At 59.7% G+C, this 16,529-nt stretch overlaps 1 protein-coding gene across 2 annotated transcripts; it reads right to left on the reverse strand.

Moving 5' to 3' along the window:
- Positions 1-8,933: 8,933 nt before the first annotated feature.
- Positions 8,934-14,652, reverse strand: PSENEN (presenilin enhancer, gamma-secretase subunit). Of its 2 annotated transcripts, XM_039512158.1 has the most exons (4): positions 14,494-14,652; positions 14,285-14,368; positions 9,973-10,077; positions 8,934-9,264 (listed from the first exon to the last, which is right to left on the reverse strand). In XM_039512158.1, the coding sequence occupies exons 2-4, from the start codon at positions 14,343-14,345 to the stop codon at positions 9,125-9,127; spliced, it is 306 nt and encodes a 101-aa protein (XP_039368092.1). In that variant the 5' UTR covers positions 14,346-14,368; positions 14,494-14,652; the 3' UTR covers positions 8,934-9,124. The 2 variants fall into 2 exon arrangements, with proteins under 2 accessions (XP_039368092.1, XP_039368093.1); XM_039512159.1 differs by lacking the exon at positions 14,494-14,652 and having other exon boundaries at positions 14,285-14,487.
- Between the last annotated feature and the right edge of the window lie 1,877 nt (positions 14,653-16,529).

The raw sequence follows: 16,529 nt of genomic DNA on the forward strand, positions 1-16,529 counted from the left end.
TGCAGCCTGAGCCCCACAAACACATGCATAGCTGCAAACACAGCCACAGCCACCCACACAACCATGCCCACAGCCAGACACGCACAGCCGCAAACGAGACAGAACTGCCACAGCCCACAGATGCAGCCAGACCCCCCCTCCCAGAAACGCACAGCCACAAATGCATGCACAGCCACAAACACACACAGCCGCAAACACGAGAGACAGAACAGCCACAGCCCCACAACAGACGCAGACACATCCAGACACACACACAGACCAGCCACAGCCTGAGCCCTGAAACAGCTGCAAACCCAGACAGCCAGATACACGCACAGCCCAGCCACACGCAAGGAGTCACCGCAGAATTGAAAACACCAGCTGCAGCTACCCCCCCAGCCCAGCCTCCGGATCCCCACAGGCCTGGGTGGTTTTGTCTCCCCCTGGGCCACTGCAGCCAGCCCCCCATAGCAGCACAATAACCACCAAAAAGCTCCATCCTGCTGCCTTGCCCCCTGGTTGTGGGCACAGGGGGTGTCAGTGGCCGACACACAAAGGTCCTTCAGTGATGGGCTGATCCTACAAGCAGGGAGAAAGTGCAGGCTGGGCACAGGAGATGAGAGCTGGGGAGAGAACCCCAGGGGTCCTGGCTCCCAGCCCCTGCTGCTCTAACCCACCAGACCCCACTCCCTTCCCAGACCCAGAGAGAGAACCCAGGCATCCTGGCTCCCCATTTCTAGCATTACATTCTGGCAAGGAAAGGGTGTTTATCTCCCTGATGCAAAACAGCTGAACTAGCTCAGCTCAAATCTGGACCATAAAAATTGACCTGGGGGCTGGGAAGTTTCACTTACAAAATCAGTGTTGCAATGTCTGTCTCACGGGGTTTAACACCCTCAGAACAAGGGCCCGGTGCTCAGACGCAGACACCTGTAGGCGGGGCAGGAGGGGAACAGCTGTACATCATGCCACATGGGGATGGCTCCCAAGGCGATGCAGCCACCTCTGGGCCAGGACACCTGGGGACCAGCTACATAGCAATACTGCACAGGGACAGCTCAATGGGTGCTGAGATGGAGCCACCTCTGGGCTAGGGCAGTTGGGGAACAGCCGCACATAATAACGCACGGGGCCGGCTTACCCGGCGCTGGGACACCGCCCACTGTAGGCAGAGCAGCTGGGACTCAGCCGGGCTGGCTGTGCAGGGCAGAGGAATCTGGCCCGAGGAGCAGTGAGACCCGCAGCAGGATGTTACATTGCTTTCCCACTTTGATGTGCCAGGGCTGGGCCGATTGTCTCACCTGTTCTGAACGCAGGAGCTGGTGGGGCCCTGTAATTAGTGCCGGCCTGACGCCCGGGACTTGTCTGAGCAGCCGGGCCTGGGGAGCAGGCTTGGTCCTGGTGCCTCCCGCACCAGAGACACCCCACCCGCCGCATCCCCCTGGGGCCAGGGCTAGCCCCAGCTCTGGGAGGGGAGTGGGATCTAATGGCTGGGGGGGGAGGGCTGCAAGCCGGGACTCCTGGGTTCTATCCAGGGGGCAGGGGCTAGTGGTTAGAGCAGGGGGATTGGGAGCCAGGATGCTTGGGTGACTGGGATGCTGCTGAGTGACGCTGCGGGGGTCCTGTTGCCAGGCTGTACTTGAGCTCTCCAGTACAGGGAGTACCATGGGCCTTAGCCTGGGCCTGTGCAGCCCTGTGACTGGGAGCTGGGCGAGGCCCCTGGAAGGGGCTTTGGGGACGTCAGCAGGTAAACTGGGGCCCGTGACTCAGCGCTGGCCGCAGGCCATGTCAGCCTGGCTGCTGCCTGGCATAGTGGCTGCGGAATGTGCTCGCTGCAGACTGGGGCGACCTGCAGCAGACAGGGTGCAGCAGGGAGTGGCCTAGCTCGTGGCCCACTCCCTAGAGTGGTGGGGGGGGTCTTTCCTGGGCCGGGGGCGGTGAAGGGGGAGTATCCTGAGCTCCCCCTGTGGCTGGCTGGTTCCAAGCAGGGGCTGAGGCTGAGCCAAGGCTGGGCTTCCAGCTGGGCAGTGATATAATTAGCGCCCAAAATAGATGAGTGGAAATTGACGACTGCCACTGGATCCATGCATGTGTGCAGGGGCGTGTGTGTGTGCATCAGCCAGAGGGTGTGTGGGCCTGCATGTGCGCGCGCACGTGTGTGTGTGTGCACGCACCACCGGGGGGTGGGTGTGTTTGCGTGGAGATGTGTGCATATTGTTGGGTGTGCGTGTGTATTATGTGTGTAATGGCTGTGTGTGGGAAAGGTGCCATTGGGGAACATGTGGGTGGGCTGTTGCCATGGACACATGTGCGTATTGCCGGGGGGGGGGGGGAGGGGGCAGAAGAAAGGTGCCATTGGGGAACATGTGGGTGGGTTGTTGCCACGGACACGTGTGGTGGGGGGAGAGGTCTGTTTGTGCACTGATAAGGGATGGGGTGTGTATGCTTGCGCATCTGACTTCTGAGGCACACACCTGGGCGTATGCTTGTGAGTGCATGTGTGTATCTGTGTGTCCTCTGGCCCCTAGGCTCTGACCCAGGACGTCAGTGCAGCCGGGTCCATGGGCTGAGGCTCAGCCAGGGTGCCCGGGTGCAGGGCTGGTAGGGTGGGGACGCTAAGCAAGGCTGGGCCTAGCTAGCAGAGGGAGGGGAAGTTAGGAGGGTGACGAAGTGGGGATTTTCCCTTGTTATGGTGTGAGAGTCTTACTGTTCTGTATGAATGCTGTCCCTGTGTGCCTTTTGCACAATGGTGAGGTGGTGAGAATGGAGGTGTGGTGAGTTGGGTGGTGTGTGGGCTGCTGCACCAGCTGAATATGCCGGCCGCTGGCTGCCCTTTGTAACCCAGGACCCAGGACCAGAGACCAGGTGACTCTTAGCCCAGAAACAAGACAGAGGCTGCAGGAGGAGCAACAGGCAGGGCAGGGGCCAGGCAGCTGGGAGTCAGTCTCGTCTGGGCTGGCTTGGGGCACAGGGAGGACCAGAGCCCTGAGTCTGGGCTCCCCTCCCCCCAAGATGGACTTGGCTGAAAGTCACTGATTTCTGTGCTAACAAGCTCTGTTCTACGCTGTGTTCCTGTCGACTGATAAACCTTCTGTTTCACCGGCTGGCTGAGGGTCTCGTCTGACTGCAGAGTTGGGGTGCAGGGCCCTGTGGCTTCCCCAGGAGCCCTGCCCAGGCGGACTCGCTGTGGGAAGCGCACGGTGGGCAGGGGATGCTGAATGCTCCGAGGTCAGACCCAGGAAGGTCGAAGCTGTGTGAGCTTCTTGCCCTGGGGCCAGTGTAGCCCAGAGAGAGGAGGCTCCCCCAGAGTCCTGACTGGCTTCGTGGGGAGTAGTTCCAGAGCATCGCCCGGTGACTCCATGACAGGCAGTTCTTCAGGTGCCAGGGCTCATGGAAAATGCTGCCCCCAGTAACTATCCCCCCTTTTGGTCCCCAGAGGCTGGGGGTCGGGGCCATGACTCTGACCCAGGCCAGGTTCCTGGGGGCTGGTGGGGGGCTGGTACATGGAGGTGGGGGGTGGTGGAATTCAGGGCTCTGTCCCCTGGGGCACTCACCAGCCACCTGACAGGCTGCCCTCTCCTGTGCTGTGGCCTAGTGGGGGTGGGAGGAGGCCTGGCCTGGGCGGGGGCTGGCCCTGGGCCTGGGGGGCCATCCAGGCCCTGGCTTGCTGGGCACAGAGGGGATAGGTTCCTCTGCCCGCATGGAGGTTGCCTCCCACTGCATGGCAGGGGCCGCAGCCCATAGTGCAGGGAGCCTTGGGCAGCCTGGAGCAGGAGGGGAAGGGGCGGGTGGAGCAATATGGGGCAGGAAGTGGGTGCCAGCTCAGCCCACATCGAGGACCCTCTCCCCCTAATTGCGCTGGGTTGGTGGGGGGATGGTGAGGAGGAAGGATCCAGCAGAGGTGGGGACAGGGCAGGAGGCTGAGATGGAGGGATAGAAGGGGGCAGGGATTTGGGTACAGTCCTGAGCGTGGGAGGGGTCATACTGCTCCGACACAGTCCAAAATGAAGGTTGAACTCCCCACTCCCAACAGGTGGTAGCCAGGGACACAAACAGACTAGAAAACTTCACTGGGTATGGTGTGGGAACGGGGCGGGTGGGGGGGCAGGATTCCTGGGTTCTGTCCTCAGGTCTGGGAGGGGAGCGGGGTCTAGTGGTTAGAGGGGTGCTGGGAGTCAGGCGGGAAGAAATCTCCATTCTGACTGGCCATAATGACAATCTCTCCCTGCCCCCGGCCCTAGGGGAAGCAGCAGCTGTGCCAGGAGGAGAGGGGTGGTGGAGCCGGTGACTGGAGTGGCTGACTGGAGTGGCGCAGAGACCCTGCCCCAGGGATGGAGCAATGGCATCCGAAGTATGTCCTGAAACACGCATGGGGGGGCTCAGCAGGGGGCGCTGTGCTGCAGGGAGTGGGGGCTCAGCAGGGGTGCTGTGCTGCAGGGAGTGGGGCTCAGCAGGGGGCGCTGTGCTGTAGGGAGGGGGGGGGCTCAGTGCTGGTGCAGTGCTGCAGGGAACAGGGGGGGGGCCCAACAGGGGGCAATGGGCTGCAGGGGGCGGGGGCTCAGCAGGGGGCGCTGTGCTGCAGGGGGCGGTATGGGGAGTTGAGTGTGTCAGCAATGGCAGCAACTCCCTGGCGCCCCCTACAGCATTTCTAGGCCAGTACAGCCTTTGTCAGCCTGCTTTGTGGCTGGTCCAACAAGCCACGTGAGATGGACTCTCTGTGCCTGGGCTCAGCCTCTCGGTGTACCGGGTCCAGTGTGAACCCCATGTCTGGAATGTGGGGGAACAGCACAGAGCTGGACCCCTCCTGCTGGGCTCTGAGCTGCCCCTTGGCTGGCGGCGCTAACCCGTCTACCGCTGCTGGAAGTGCCGCGCCTGATGCACCTGGCAGCGCGCTGGCTGTTGGCACAGCGCCCGATCCTTCTGCTGACAAGCCCCGTCTATCCTCCCACACCCTTGCTTTTTCACGCGGTCACATCCCCTGTCTGTCCCTCCCATGGGCAAGGTCATCCAGGGCTGATCCCACTCCCAGTTGCCCAATTTCCCCCCCCCACCAGCGTCAGCAGGTTTCACCCGCCCATGCTGGGTCAAGCTTGTTAATGAAGAGATTAAATAAATGAGACTCCAGCCAGAGCCGGGGGCATGACACCCCGCCCTGCTCGGAGTCAGGGCAACACCCCTGGTTGCCAACCTGCCACGCTTCCCTAGGGCAACTCGGCCTCTTTCGCCCAGCAGCTGGCAGGAGCCCCCTGCCCTGCTAGAGCTACTAGCTCTGGGGAGCGGGGTGAGGGGCTCAGTGGGAGTAGTGCTGCGCTCCCGAACCCAGAGCAGCTGCTTCCCTGGGGCAGAGCCGGGCTTGGCTGACTCGACTGGAGATGAGAGCGATGTTGCGTTTTACAGGCCCTGGCTGTGCACAACTACAGCGCCCAGCGTCGTCTTTGAAAGGTGAAGCCACTGACGCTTTGAGCGTGGCAGGAAATCGGGGGGGCTCAGACAACAGCCTGCAGGGGCAGCCAATAGTCAATGACAGGCACTGCTGAGATTGGAAAGGCTAAAGCTGGTTAAGTATCAGAGGGGTAGCCGTGTTAGTCTGGTTCTGTAGAAGCAGCAAAGAATCCTGTGGCACCTTATAGACTAACAGATGTTAGTCTATAAAGCTGGTTAAAGCGTTAAACGCAAACTGGGCTCATCCCCTGTCTAAAGAGACACGTCAGGAGCCTTCAGCTGTGGCCCTGCTCCCAGGCTGCAGTCTGCTGGCGCTGCCGGGCAACGGAGATCTCAACAGGTGGGCTCACGTGCATCCTGCACAAGTGACACGTACCGATAAAACCCAGTTCCTTGCAAGCCCAGGCACAGACTCCTCCTCCCTCCGGCCCAAGAACTCCGTAACCAACACGGAGCAGGAGGGACTCAGGCCAGAATATTAGGGGTTTCCCTGGGAGGGGAAGGCCAGGGGCCAATCCCTGCTCCAAATCAGGCTGAGCGGTCACCCCCCCAGCCCCTCGTTCCGGGGTTAGGTGTTCTCTGTGCCTGGCTCAGCCAGCCAGGGAACACCTGGTTTGTGAATCCCAGAGCTCCTCTCCACAGCATCAGGACTCGGGCAGGGATTGTGAGGCTCTTGGGGGCCCCTGCATGCAGGACTTGGGTGCCAAAGCCCCTTTGTGGATCCAGCTGCCAGGGGCGTTTTGCTGAGGAAATCTGCTGGCTGCCACAGCCAGGAAATCCTGGGCCCTATGTGTTGGAGGGATTCAGTCACCAGCCTGCCTGGGCATCACAGAGATGCAGGACTAGAAGGGACCTCAGAGAGCAGCTAGTCCAGCCCCCCACACTGAGGAGGGACCAAGTAACCCTAGAGCAGCCCTGACGGGTTTGTCCAGCCTGGGCTTAGAAACCTCCAGTGGGGGGGATCCCATGACCTCCCTTGGACACCAAGTCCAGGGGTGAACTCCCCTGGGAGCTAGCAAGTGGCTCCTAACATCTGCCCTCACTCTCCCCAGCTGCAGGTTAAGCCCATTGCTGCTCGTCCTGCCTCTGGGCACGGAGAACAACTATCCCTGGCAGCCCTGCACGGGGGTGAAGACTGTTCTCAGGTCCCCGCTCAGGCTTTAACTTTGCCTCCCAGGTCAGGTTTTCTAACCCTCGGATCAGTTTTGCTGCTGCCGTCTGGACTCACTGCAGTGTGTCCCCATCCTTCCCAAAGTGCCACACCCAGAGCTGGACCTAGGACTCCTGCCAAGGCCTCACCAGGGCCAAGTAGAGCGGGACAGCGGCCTCCTGTGTCTCACATCCAACACACCCATTAACCCAGCCCAGAACGAGCTGGGCCTGCTTCGCAGCTGCAGCCCACTGCTGCCCCCCTTCCATTAGTGATGTGCCACCCCCGCAGCCTGTTCCTGCCCAGTACGACTCCCTTGCCAGTTACTGCCCGGGTTGGAGTTGTGATTTCTCCTGCCTTTGCACTTTATTCGCCAAGCTGGGCGTGGTGAGCTGGAGTCTCCCATAATGACATTGTCCACAGACGTATTTCTAATACCAGAGATCTCAATCCACATAAATATCTGACCGGGAGTGTGTGTGTGTGGGGGTGTCTATAGCAGTCCCCTGACACTACCCTGCTGGACCATCTCTTGCGATCCTTCCCCAATGCAATCTCTGACCCACACTGCTTCTGTTTTATTCACACTGCCACTCCTGATTCCTCTATGGCGTCCACATCTCTGCTGTAAAACTAGGCTTGGCAGGGGTGTCACTGCAGACACACCACCCTAAACTATTTCCATCCACGATAATCACAATTTACAGGCACACTAGCCCCTGAATAGTGAACGCAGGTACAGTTTGGAAATTTAAATTGATGAACATAGAGAATGGTGAAACCCCTAAGCTCACGCAACTAGGAAAATGTAAATCAAAAAAAGCTTAAAAGAAACTAATCGTATCCATCGGAATCAGAAAACAAAAATAAAATCCTGCCAAGTGCAGGTACAACGCTACCCCCCAACTCTTACCTTTACTTCCATCGCTTCTGACCACCACGTACCCTTCAACCCCTGCTCCGGCCCGAGGGCCAGGCCCCGGGGTTCTGCTGCTCTTAAGCAGGCTGGCACAATCCCATTTGGATTTCTGATCATTTTGGCAGATATAGGGTTTAGTTTTAAGCATTTTTTTAGATTTTTATCAACTTAAATTTTCACACTGGCAAAAAATTATGGGGTTTAAGCCTCCCCACCCATTTCTATTGTTTGAAATAGTCACAGTTGTGGGAAATTGGGAGGATGTCACACAATGGGAGGATCAGACCATTGTTTAATGACAGCGCCAGCAAGATGCAAAAGGCTAAAGCTTTAACCCCACTCCAACACCCTGGGGAACATCCCCGGCCAAAACACACCTGTACATCACCTGAGCGCCACTTGAGCCACTTCTCAGGCTGCATTTTCATTACGGTGCCGAGCTGTAGCGGGCAATTGCCAAGGATGGAGACACTCGGGTGCCAGCTGCGGTGAAATCCACGTTTACCGCTGACAATCTAACCCCTGCCAGTCTATATCCAGCGTCATGGCCTGCCCCAGTTCTCCCTTCTGGGCCCAGGCCTTAGCGTGGCATTAAAGTGCCAACATCTCAGTTGTTTCTCCCCACCCGCCTGCCGCTTCCTGGCCACATCCTACGCTCGTGCTCTCACCCTGCCCCCCTGCTCCATGCCCAGGGCTCCAAGGTACCATAAATAATCATTTTCCTCCTATTAAAGCCAGGTGTGGAGATGACAGGAGCACCTGCTGCCTCCTCTCCTAGCTTACAGCCCTGCTCTTCATAAGAGGCTTGATGGCGGAGGGATCCCTCATTATGAGCAAGCAGAGGGCTCCTTCCTGCCCCCTGCAGTTACAATTGCCCAGCCTGTGCTCAGCTGCCTTTGGAATGTCACTGTGCAGCTGCTCCCCAGCTGCCCTACCCCAGTGGTGGCTGCATCTCCGCACGGGGTGAGCCGTCCCCATGCAGCCTTACGTGTGGTTGTTCCCCAGCTGCCCCACCCGAGAGGCGGCTGCATCTCAGTGCTGGGTGGTGTCCCTGGCTGCCCCACTGGAGAGGTGGCTGCATCTTAGGGCTGGGCACGCCGTCCCCATGTGGCGTTATGTGCGGCTGTTCCACAGCTACCCTTCCCCAAAGATGGCTGTGTCCCAGCACTCCCCGTCCCATCCCACCGCACAGCAGTGCAGCCATGGCTCCGGTTCTCACCCAGGCGAAGTTACATGCCGCCTCTCTGGTCTCTACCCCCGCAGGGAATGTGCATGTCCCCCCAGGAAAGGCAGGAGCCAAGACTATTGTGGTGGGGACGCCCCCTTTCCTCACACGCTGCCCTCCCCCACTTGCCTGTCTCTGCTGCCTCTCTGGGCCCTACACACCTGTCCCCCAGGAACTCACCCCCCAGCCGGCTCCCCACACAGCCGCAGAGCCAGGGGGACAGGGGGAAACAGGCCTCAGCTTTATTGATTCTCCTGCAGCCCAGCTGGGATCACGGGGCAGAACCGGGCACGTTGGAGGATCAGCATCCCCGGCCAGGAACGGCAGCTCTGGCAGGAGGGGCAGGAACGTGAGCCCCGCTGGTCCCAGCTGGAGGGTGCCCCCTGGATGCCCTCTGAGCGAGGCGCCATCAGGGGATGCCCAGCGGAATGGTGAAGGACAGGTAGTCGCCCAGCTCGCCCCACCGGGCCCGGTGCGTCTGGAAAATGGTGACCCATGTGGTCAGCACGACCACCCAGAACAGCAGCCCCACGGCTGAACGCTGGACGTCTGAAAGAGACGGGGGGCTGAGTGCGGTGCCCGTCACATGTAGGCCCTGCCCCGCTGGCCCCTCCCTGCTGCCCCCAGGGTCTTGTCCCCTGCCCTGATGCCCCCCCATTGGGCCCTGCCCCAGGGGCCCCCTCCCTCCTGCCCCCCAGGGCCCAGTCCCCTGCCCCAGGGGCCCCCCACCAGGCCCTGCCCCAGGGGCCCCTCCCTCCCTCCTGCCCCCCAGGGCCCAGTCCCCTGCCCCAGGGGCCCCCACCAGGCCCTGCCCCAGGGGCCCCTCCCTCCTGCCCCCCAGGGCCCTGTCCCCTGCCCCAATGCCCCCACCGGGCCTGCCCCAGGGCCTCCTCTCTCCTGCCCCCCAGGGCCCTGTCCCCTGCCCCACTACCCCCCCACCAGGCCCTGCCCCAGTGGCCCCTCCCTCCTGCCCCCCAGGGCCCTGTCCCCCAGCTCAGCTCCCAATACCCTCTCCCCATCCTCTGGGCACTGTCCTCCATGCCTTAGGCCCTGCCCACTAGCTGCACCCCCAATGCACCCCCATGGTCTACTGATACCCCCCTTCTGTCCCCCCCCAAGGAACCACCTGCCATGCCCCTGGTCCCTGCCCCCAAGCTCAGCCCCGATTACCCCTTCCCTGCCCCCGATGCCCTTGGCATTGCTCCCAGCACAGAGCCATTCCCACCCCAGCCCACTGCAGCACTGTGCCCAACTCACAACTCTTGATCTGCGGCTGCTCGGTGTAGGCAGGCGCCAGGAAGGCCTCACGGCAGAACCACAGCACGTTGACCAGCCAGAGGAAGGGCAGAAGGGCAAAGCCACCTGGGGAGAGGGCAGCAGAGAGGGGTCAGACCCCCACCCCATCCAGCTTTGGCAGGCTGCCAGCCAGGGCACTGCCACCAGGAGCTCACAGCACTCCAGGCACCAGACTAGGGGTCACATGGCAGGCAGCCCCGAGGCTGGCAGAAAAACATGATCCACTGGGTGGCTGCCATCTATACCCACTGCTCCCCGACACCACAAACCCCAGTCCAGCACCCGGGCACCTGCCACTCCCCCTCTCCTCCCACCCTCCCTGCCCGGTGCCCTCTCCTCTCCCCCAATCCCAGCACCCGGGCTCCCAGCACACCCCCTCTCCTCCCCACCCTGCCTGCCCAGTGCCTCCTCCTCTCCCTCGCATCCCAGTACCCGGGCAACCACCTCATCCCCTCTCCCCCGCATCTTCACTGCCCAGTGCCCCCTCCTCTCCCCCATCCCAGTACCTGGGCACCCACCACGCCCCCCTCCTCCCCACCCTGCCTGCCCGGTGCCCCCAGTGACGAAGTGGGGATTTTCCCATGTTATGTTGTATGTGAGCCTATGTGAGTCTTACTGTTTTGCACGAATACTGTGTGGTGCAATACACAGGGAAACTGAGGCTTGTGACTTTTGCAGAGGCTGCTCCAGCTGCCTGCACAGATGCTGTAGCTGCCCCTTCGTAATCTGAGGCCTAGGAGGGGGATGTGACCAGGTGACTCTTGGCCCTAGGAGCAAGACAAAGGCCGGAGGAGGAGCAGGCCAGGCAGCTGGAAGGGAGTCAGTCTTGGCTAGCTACAGGAACAGGGGGAGGACCAGACACATGGCTCTGGGCTCCCCTCCCCATAAGATGGACTTGGCTGAAAGTCACTGATTTCTGCCCAATGCTGTGTCCCTGTCAACTAATAAACCTTCTGGCTGAGAGTCACATCTGACTGCAGAGGTGGGGTGCAGGGCCCTGTGGCTTCCCCAGGAGCCCTGCCCGGGCAGACTCGCTGTGGGAAGCGCACAGTGGGTGGGGGATGCTGAATGCTGCGAGGTCAGACCCAGGAAGGTCGAAGCTGTGTGAGCTTCTTGCCCTGGGGACAGTGTAGCCCAGAGAGGGGCAGCTCCCCCAGAGCCCTGACTGGCTTCATAGGGAGTAGTTCCAGAGCATCGCCCGGTGACTGTGACAACTGGTGGTGGAGGTGGGATAATACAGGATGCTCTGTCCACGGGGCGCAGTTTAAGTGACTGGGGAGCAGTAAAACCAAGGGGGATTAGTGAGAGATGGGCGTCCTGAAGGCTCAGAGAGGTGTGGTTCCAGGACGCCGAGGAGCCTATGGCTTAACCCCCGAGAGAGTGGACCCCCGAAAAGGGCTGTCGCACTGAGGGGGTTCCTCCCAGGGACCATGGGGAGCTGAGAGAGCACAGGCCTGTGAGTCCGTGACCACTTGGGACCAGCATGGAGAGGGCCTGTAACCATCTCCTTCAGGAGGATATTGTAGAGCTGTGCAGAGAGAGGGCTGCACTTTGGAAAGCTCACTGAGGCACAGCTGACTGCTCAGTTGGAAGAGGAGGGTGGCTTTAAGGAGCTAGTTCCTGACTCAGCTGGGGCCATGAGAGAGGCTGGGAGCAGCCAGACCGCCCCAGGGCCCACACTGGTTGCTGACCCAGCTGGGGGCCCGAGAGAGGCTGGGAGCAGCCGGCTGTTCTGGAGACCCCTGTCCCTGACACCAGGGGGTCTCCACCAGGATCTGAGACGGATGGAATTGGAGCTGAGATCGAAGGACTCGGAGGACCATGAGAGACATGGAAGCCGTGAAGCAGAACAGCAGGAGAGACAGGCAGCAGGAACTGGCGATGTGACTGAGCTGAGAGGCAGAGGGACCCATCCAGGGGTGAGTGGGGATGGACCCTGAGGTGCCAATTCCGCAGGGAACCTCGACACTAAATCACTGCCCCAGGTTAAGGATGGGGGAGAGATAGATGCCTTTGGGAGGTTGGCAGTTGGAACCAGGCTGGCCCTGCAGAAAGGCTCCGGTGTCTATAGTCCCCTTCCTGGGTCCCAAGGCCATAGAGCTGTTTAGCCAGATGGACGGTGTGGCAGACTGGCTCTCACTCCTGGCCCCAGCATATAGGTCTGCATGGACTCTCCTGGGCTCAGGCCCCCCAGTGCAGTGGAAGGTGGTGGTCAATGGGGAGACATTCCTGGGGTGGGGAGACATTCCTGGGACTGAGAGAACTGTTGTCAGGCCCCAGGTGGTGCAGCCTCACCAGATGCTGAGGGGCTGTATGACGGTCCCAGGGATGAAGCCCCTCGCCCTCCCTATGGCCCGGATCCCTGTGCAGACACAGGAGGGGTTGGGCTGGCTGGTAGTTGGAGTTCTCCAAGATATTGGCAGTGACCTCCTGTTGGGGGATGACTGTCTGTCTCCGGGACAGGATCCAGGCCCTGCTCCTGTAACTGCTGAGGATTTGGTTCCCTGAATTCAAATTCAATCGGCTGACACTGAAGCAGTCAGTGAAAATGCAAATGACCTGGCTGGCGGGGAGGAGGAGCTGCTAGGCTCAGGATACCTGCCTGTCTATAACCAGTGCCCTGGAGCTGAGTGAGGCAGAGAGATACTTCCCACCCCCCCGCACACAGGGCTGGGTGCGGAGGCAGGCCAATGCAAAGGGGGAGAAACACCCCATCATGTACCTGAGCAGGAAGCTGCTGCCCTGGGAGCAGGGCTATGCAGCCATAGAGAAGGAATGCCTGGCCATGGAGTGGGCTCTTAAAAGGCTGCAGCCGGCTCTATTTGGGCAGCGCTTCACTGTGTACTTGGACAACTTGCCCTGCCATGCATGCACCTGATGAAAGGGCCAATGCCAAGCTCGTCAGGTGGAGTCTGTCCTTCCAGGATTATGAGATGGAGGTGGTCCATGTTAAGGGGAGTGCAAATATTATAGCTGATGTTTGTGCCGGAGAGAGAGGCCTGAACTTCTCCAGGTCACTGGCCAAAGTGACCCTGCTCAATTCAGTCTCGAAGGGGGTATTTTCCCTTGTTATGTTGTATGTGGGCCTATGTGAGTCTTACTGTTCTGCATGAATGCTGTGTGTGCCTCAGTTTCCCTGTGTATTGCACCAGTGTCTAGGTGGTGGGAATAAGGGTGTGTGACATTTGCGGGGGCTGATCCAGCTGCCTACATGGATGCTATGGCCACCCGCTTTGTAACCCGAGACCCAGGAGGGGGATGCGACCAGGTGACTCTGGCCAGGAAGGGAGATAAAGGCCAGAGGAGCATCAGGAGGGCAGGGGCCAGGCAGCAGGAAGGGAGTCAGTCTCAGCTGGCTACGGGAACAGGGGGAGGACCAGAACCATGGCTCTGGGCTCCCCTCCCTACAAGATGGACTTGGTTGAAAATCACAGATTTCTGTGCTAACAAGTTCTGCCCTACGCTGTGTTCCTACTAATAAACCTTCTGTTTTACCGGCTGGCTGAGAGTCATGTCTGACTGTGGAGTTGGGGTGCAGGGCCCTCTGACTTCCCCAGGAGCCCCACCTGTGCGGACTCGCAGTGGGAAGTGCACGGTGGGGCAGGGGATGCTGAATGATCCGAGGTCAGACCCAGGAAGGTCAAAGCTGTGTGAGCTTCTTGTTCTGGAGACAGTCTGCTCAGAGAGAGGAGGGTCTCACAGAATCCTGACTAGCTTCGTAGGGAGTAGTTCCAGAGCATTGCCCTGGTGACTCCACGACACCCCCCGTCCTCTACCCCCCTCCCAGCACCTGGGCACCCACTACGCCCCCTCTTCCACCCCATCCCAGCACCTGGGCACCTACCATGCCCCCTCGCCTCCTTGCCTGGTACCCCCTCCTCTTGCCCCAATCCCAGCACCTGCGCACCCACCTCATCCTCTCCCCATCCTCCCTCGTGCCCCCTCCTCTACCCCCCCATCCCAGCACCAGGGCACCCACCACACCCCCTGTCCTCCCCATCCAGTGCCCTCCTTCCCCCTGTCCTCCCCATCCAGTGCCCTCCTTCCCCCATCCCAGCACCAGGGCACCCACCATGCCCTCTCTGCTCAGTGCTCTCTCTTCCTCCCCAAAGCTCTACCCTGGGCACCCAGCACACCCCTCTCCTCCCCACCCTGCCTGCCCGGTGCCCCCTCTTCTCCCCCCCCAACTCCCCAACCCAGCACCTCCCCTGCCCCCCATCTCCTCCCGCTGCAACCTGCAGCGCCCCGCCCCGGGCCGGGCCCCCGGACTCACCCAGGTAATATTTCCGGCACAGGTTGAGCTTCTCCTCGTTGGGGACCCGCTCCAGGTTCATGGCGGCCCCGTCCCCACGGGCAGCTGCGGGGAGGAGCAATGGGGTCAGCCCGGGGCCCACACACCCTCGCCCCCCAGGGGAGCCCAAAGCGACCCCCCCGCACTGGGGCAGGGAGATCCCACCTGGCTGCCCCCACCCAGACACTTACCCGACTTCCTGAGCCCCGCTCAGCGCATGCGCTTGCCTCGCTGCATGCCGGGAGTTGTAGTCCCGGGATCAGCTCCGGCCCGCGATGCGTGTTGAGGGACGTATTCCTCCTTCAGAATACAATATGGCGGGCGGCCATCCTGCCGCGGTGCATTCTGGGAGCTGTAGTCCCGTTCTCTCGCGGGACTGGGCGGGGACGCTCCTCTACTCTCCCCCTGGGCTCTTTGGTCCCCAGGAGCGCGAGGCTCAGGATGGTGCTAGGCGGGGGTCCGGCCAGGACTCGTTTTCGCTACTGGGGTGGGGAGCACAACTCCCAGCATGCCCCGGGGCTGGGGTCAGGGCTGGCAAGGGGTTAGAGGGCAGCTGGACGTAGCTGGGAGCTCGGGCTCCTGGGTTCTTTTCCCAGCTTTTTTTTGAGGGGGGTCTAGTGGTTAAAGCAGGGTGGGTCTGGGATCCCGGACTCCTGGGTTCTGTCCCCAGCTTGGGAGGGTCTGTCTAGCAGGAAGCAAATCCACAGCTAATTCCAAGTTTTGATCCCAGGCCCTGGTCAATTTCAGGCCAGGTCCCAGCTGCCTTGTCCATTGGGGTGGGGCTGCTAACACTGCATTTAAAAACAGGGGATTGTTTTCTTCGCACCCCACCCCCTCCCGATATTAGCATTGTTATTAATTAACACGTTCACCCGGGAGATTCCAGGCTGCACTCAGCAGCTCCCGATCTTGTACAGCAACAAAGAAACAAGGACGTCCCTTGTAAGACGTGGCTGTTGTCAGGCCTAGTTGCAGGGCCCAGCCTGCGGAGCGGCGACACCTTTGCAGGCCAAAGGCTGTGTTACACCAAGCTTGGAGTCTTTCTTTCCCTACCCAGAGCGATGCCCTGTGTTTATTCCCATCCGCTCCTCTGATTCATCACAGAGCAATAGTCATGACCAAATTCCCCATTCCACGCTGGAGCAGGGAACGGTCTCTCTGCCTATTAGCAACAACAAAGCTACTAATCTTATCACTGGCCAGGCACTTCTCTGGTTTGCCCTGCTTGTGCTTTTAGTGCCCTGTCCTCAAATCAGGGGTATCCCAAAAACACAGTAACAGGATCTTTAGCACACCAAGAAGGCTGCCTTTGCGTTCCTTCCTGAAAGGGTTATCAAAGGTCTTATCAACCACACTAACCACTAGGCCAACAAGTCAATTGCTTATATACAACCTGTTAAATGCGCTTAGGCCTTTACCCTCTTCATCTAATTGCTGTTTCTCGTACATACCACATCCCCTGGCGGTGAGTTCCACAAGTTGACTATGTTGTGTGAACAACTTCCTTTTGTTTGTTTTAAATCTGCTGCCTTGTAATTTCATCAGGGGACCTCTAGTTCTTGTAATCTGTGAAGGGATAAATAACACTTTTATATTCACTTTCTCCACACCAGTCATCCTTTGTAGACCTCTATCATATCCCCCCTGAGTTGTCTCTTTTCTAAGTTGAACAGTCCCAATCTTTTTAATTTCACCTCCTATGGAAGCTGTTTCATCCCCACTCATCATTTTCATTGCCCTTCTCTGCACCTTTTCCAATTCGACTATAACTTTTTTGAGACAGTACTGTGACCAGACTGCTTCCCGAGTCTTTCATCTTCTTTCTGTTGGCTCCCGGGTGCTTTCTTAGTCAGTGTTTGTGAAGCAGAATCAGGGTCTGAGGTGGATTTTGGAGCCGTTGAAATATCGCCTTTTACTTCAGAAACTCAGGTCGAAGGGCAAATCTTCCTGAAGGCGCTCCTGCGGATGCAAGGGACACACCCAAGACACATTCTCTGGACACTGCACAGGATTGGGTTCAAACTCATGCTATGTGAGTGCTGTTCAAGTTCAATGGCCAAAGCGTGTCACCTTGAGCCACCCCATTGCGGACACAGCAGCCCCGCTGATTTTCAAGAGAGCCCCAAGCGCACGTCAGCCTCTTTGGCTCATCAGTTTGGCTCAACCCTTGCTGGAGAGCCAAACTTCATCCTGAACAACTTCAACCATGAATTGACCTCTTTAAGGA

Source organism: Mauremys reevesii, linkage group 24, assembly GCF_016161935.1.
Source record: "Mauremys reevesii isolate NIE-2019 linkage group 24, ASM1616193v1, whole genome shotgun sequence".
In the NCBI taxonomy this organism is placed as follows: Eukaryota; Metazoa; Chordata; order Testudines; family Geoemydidae; genus Mauremys; species Mauremys reevesii.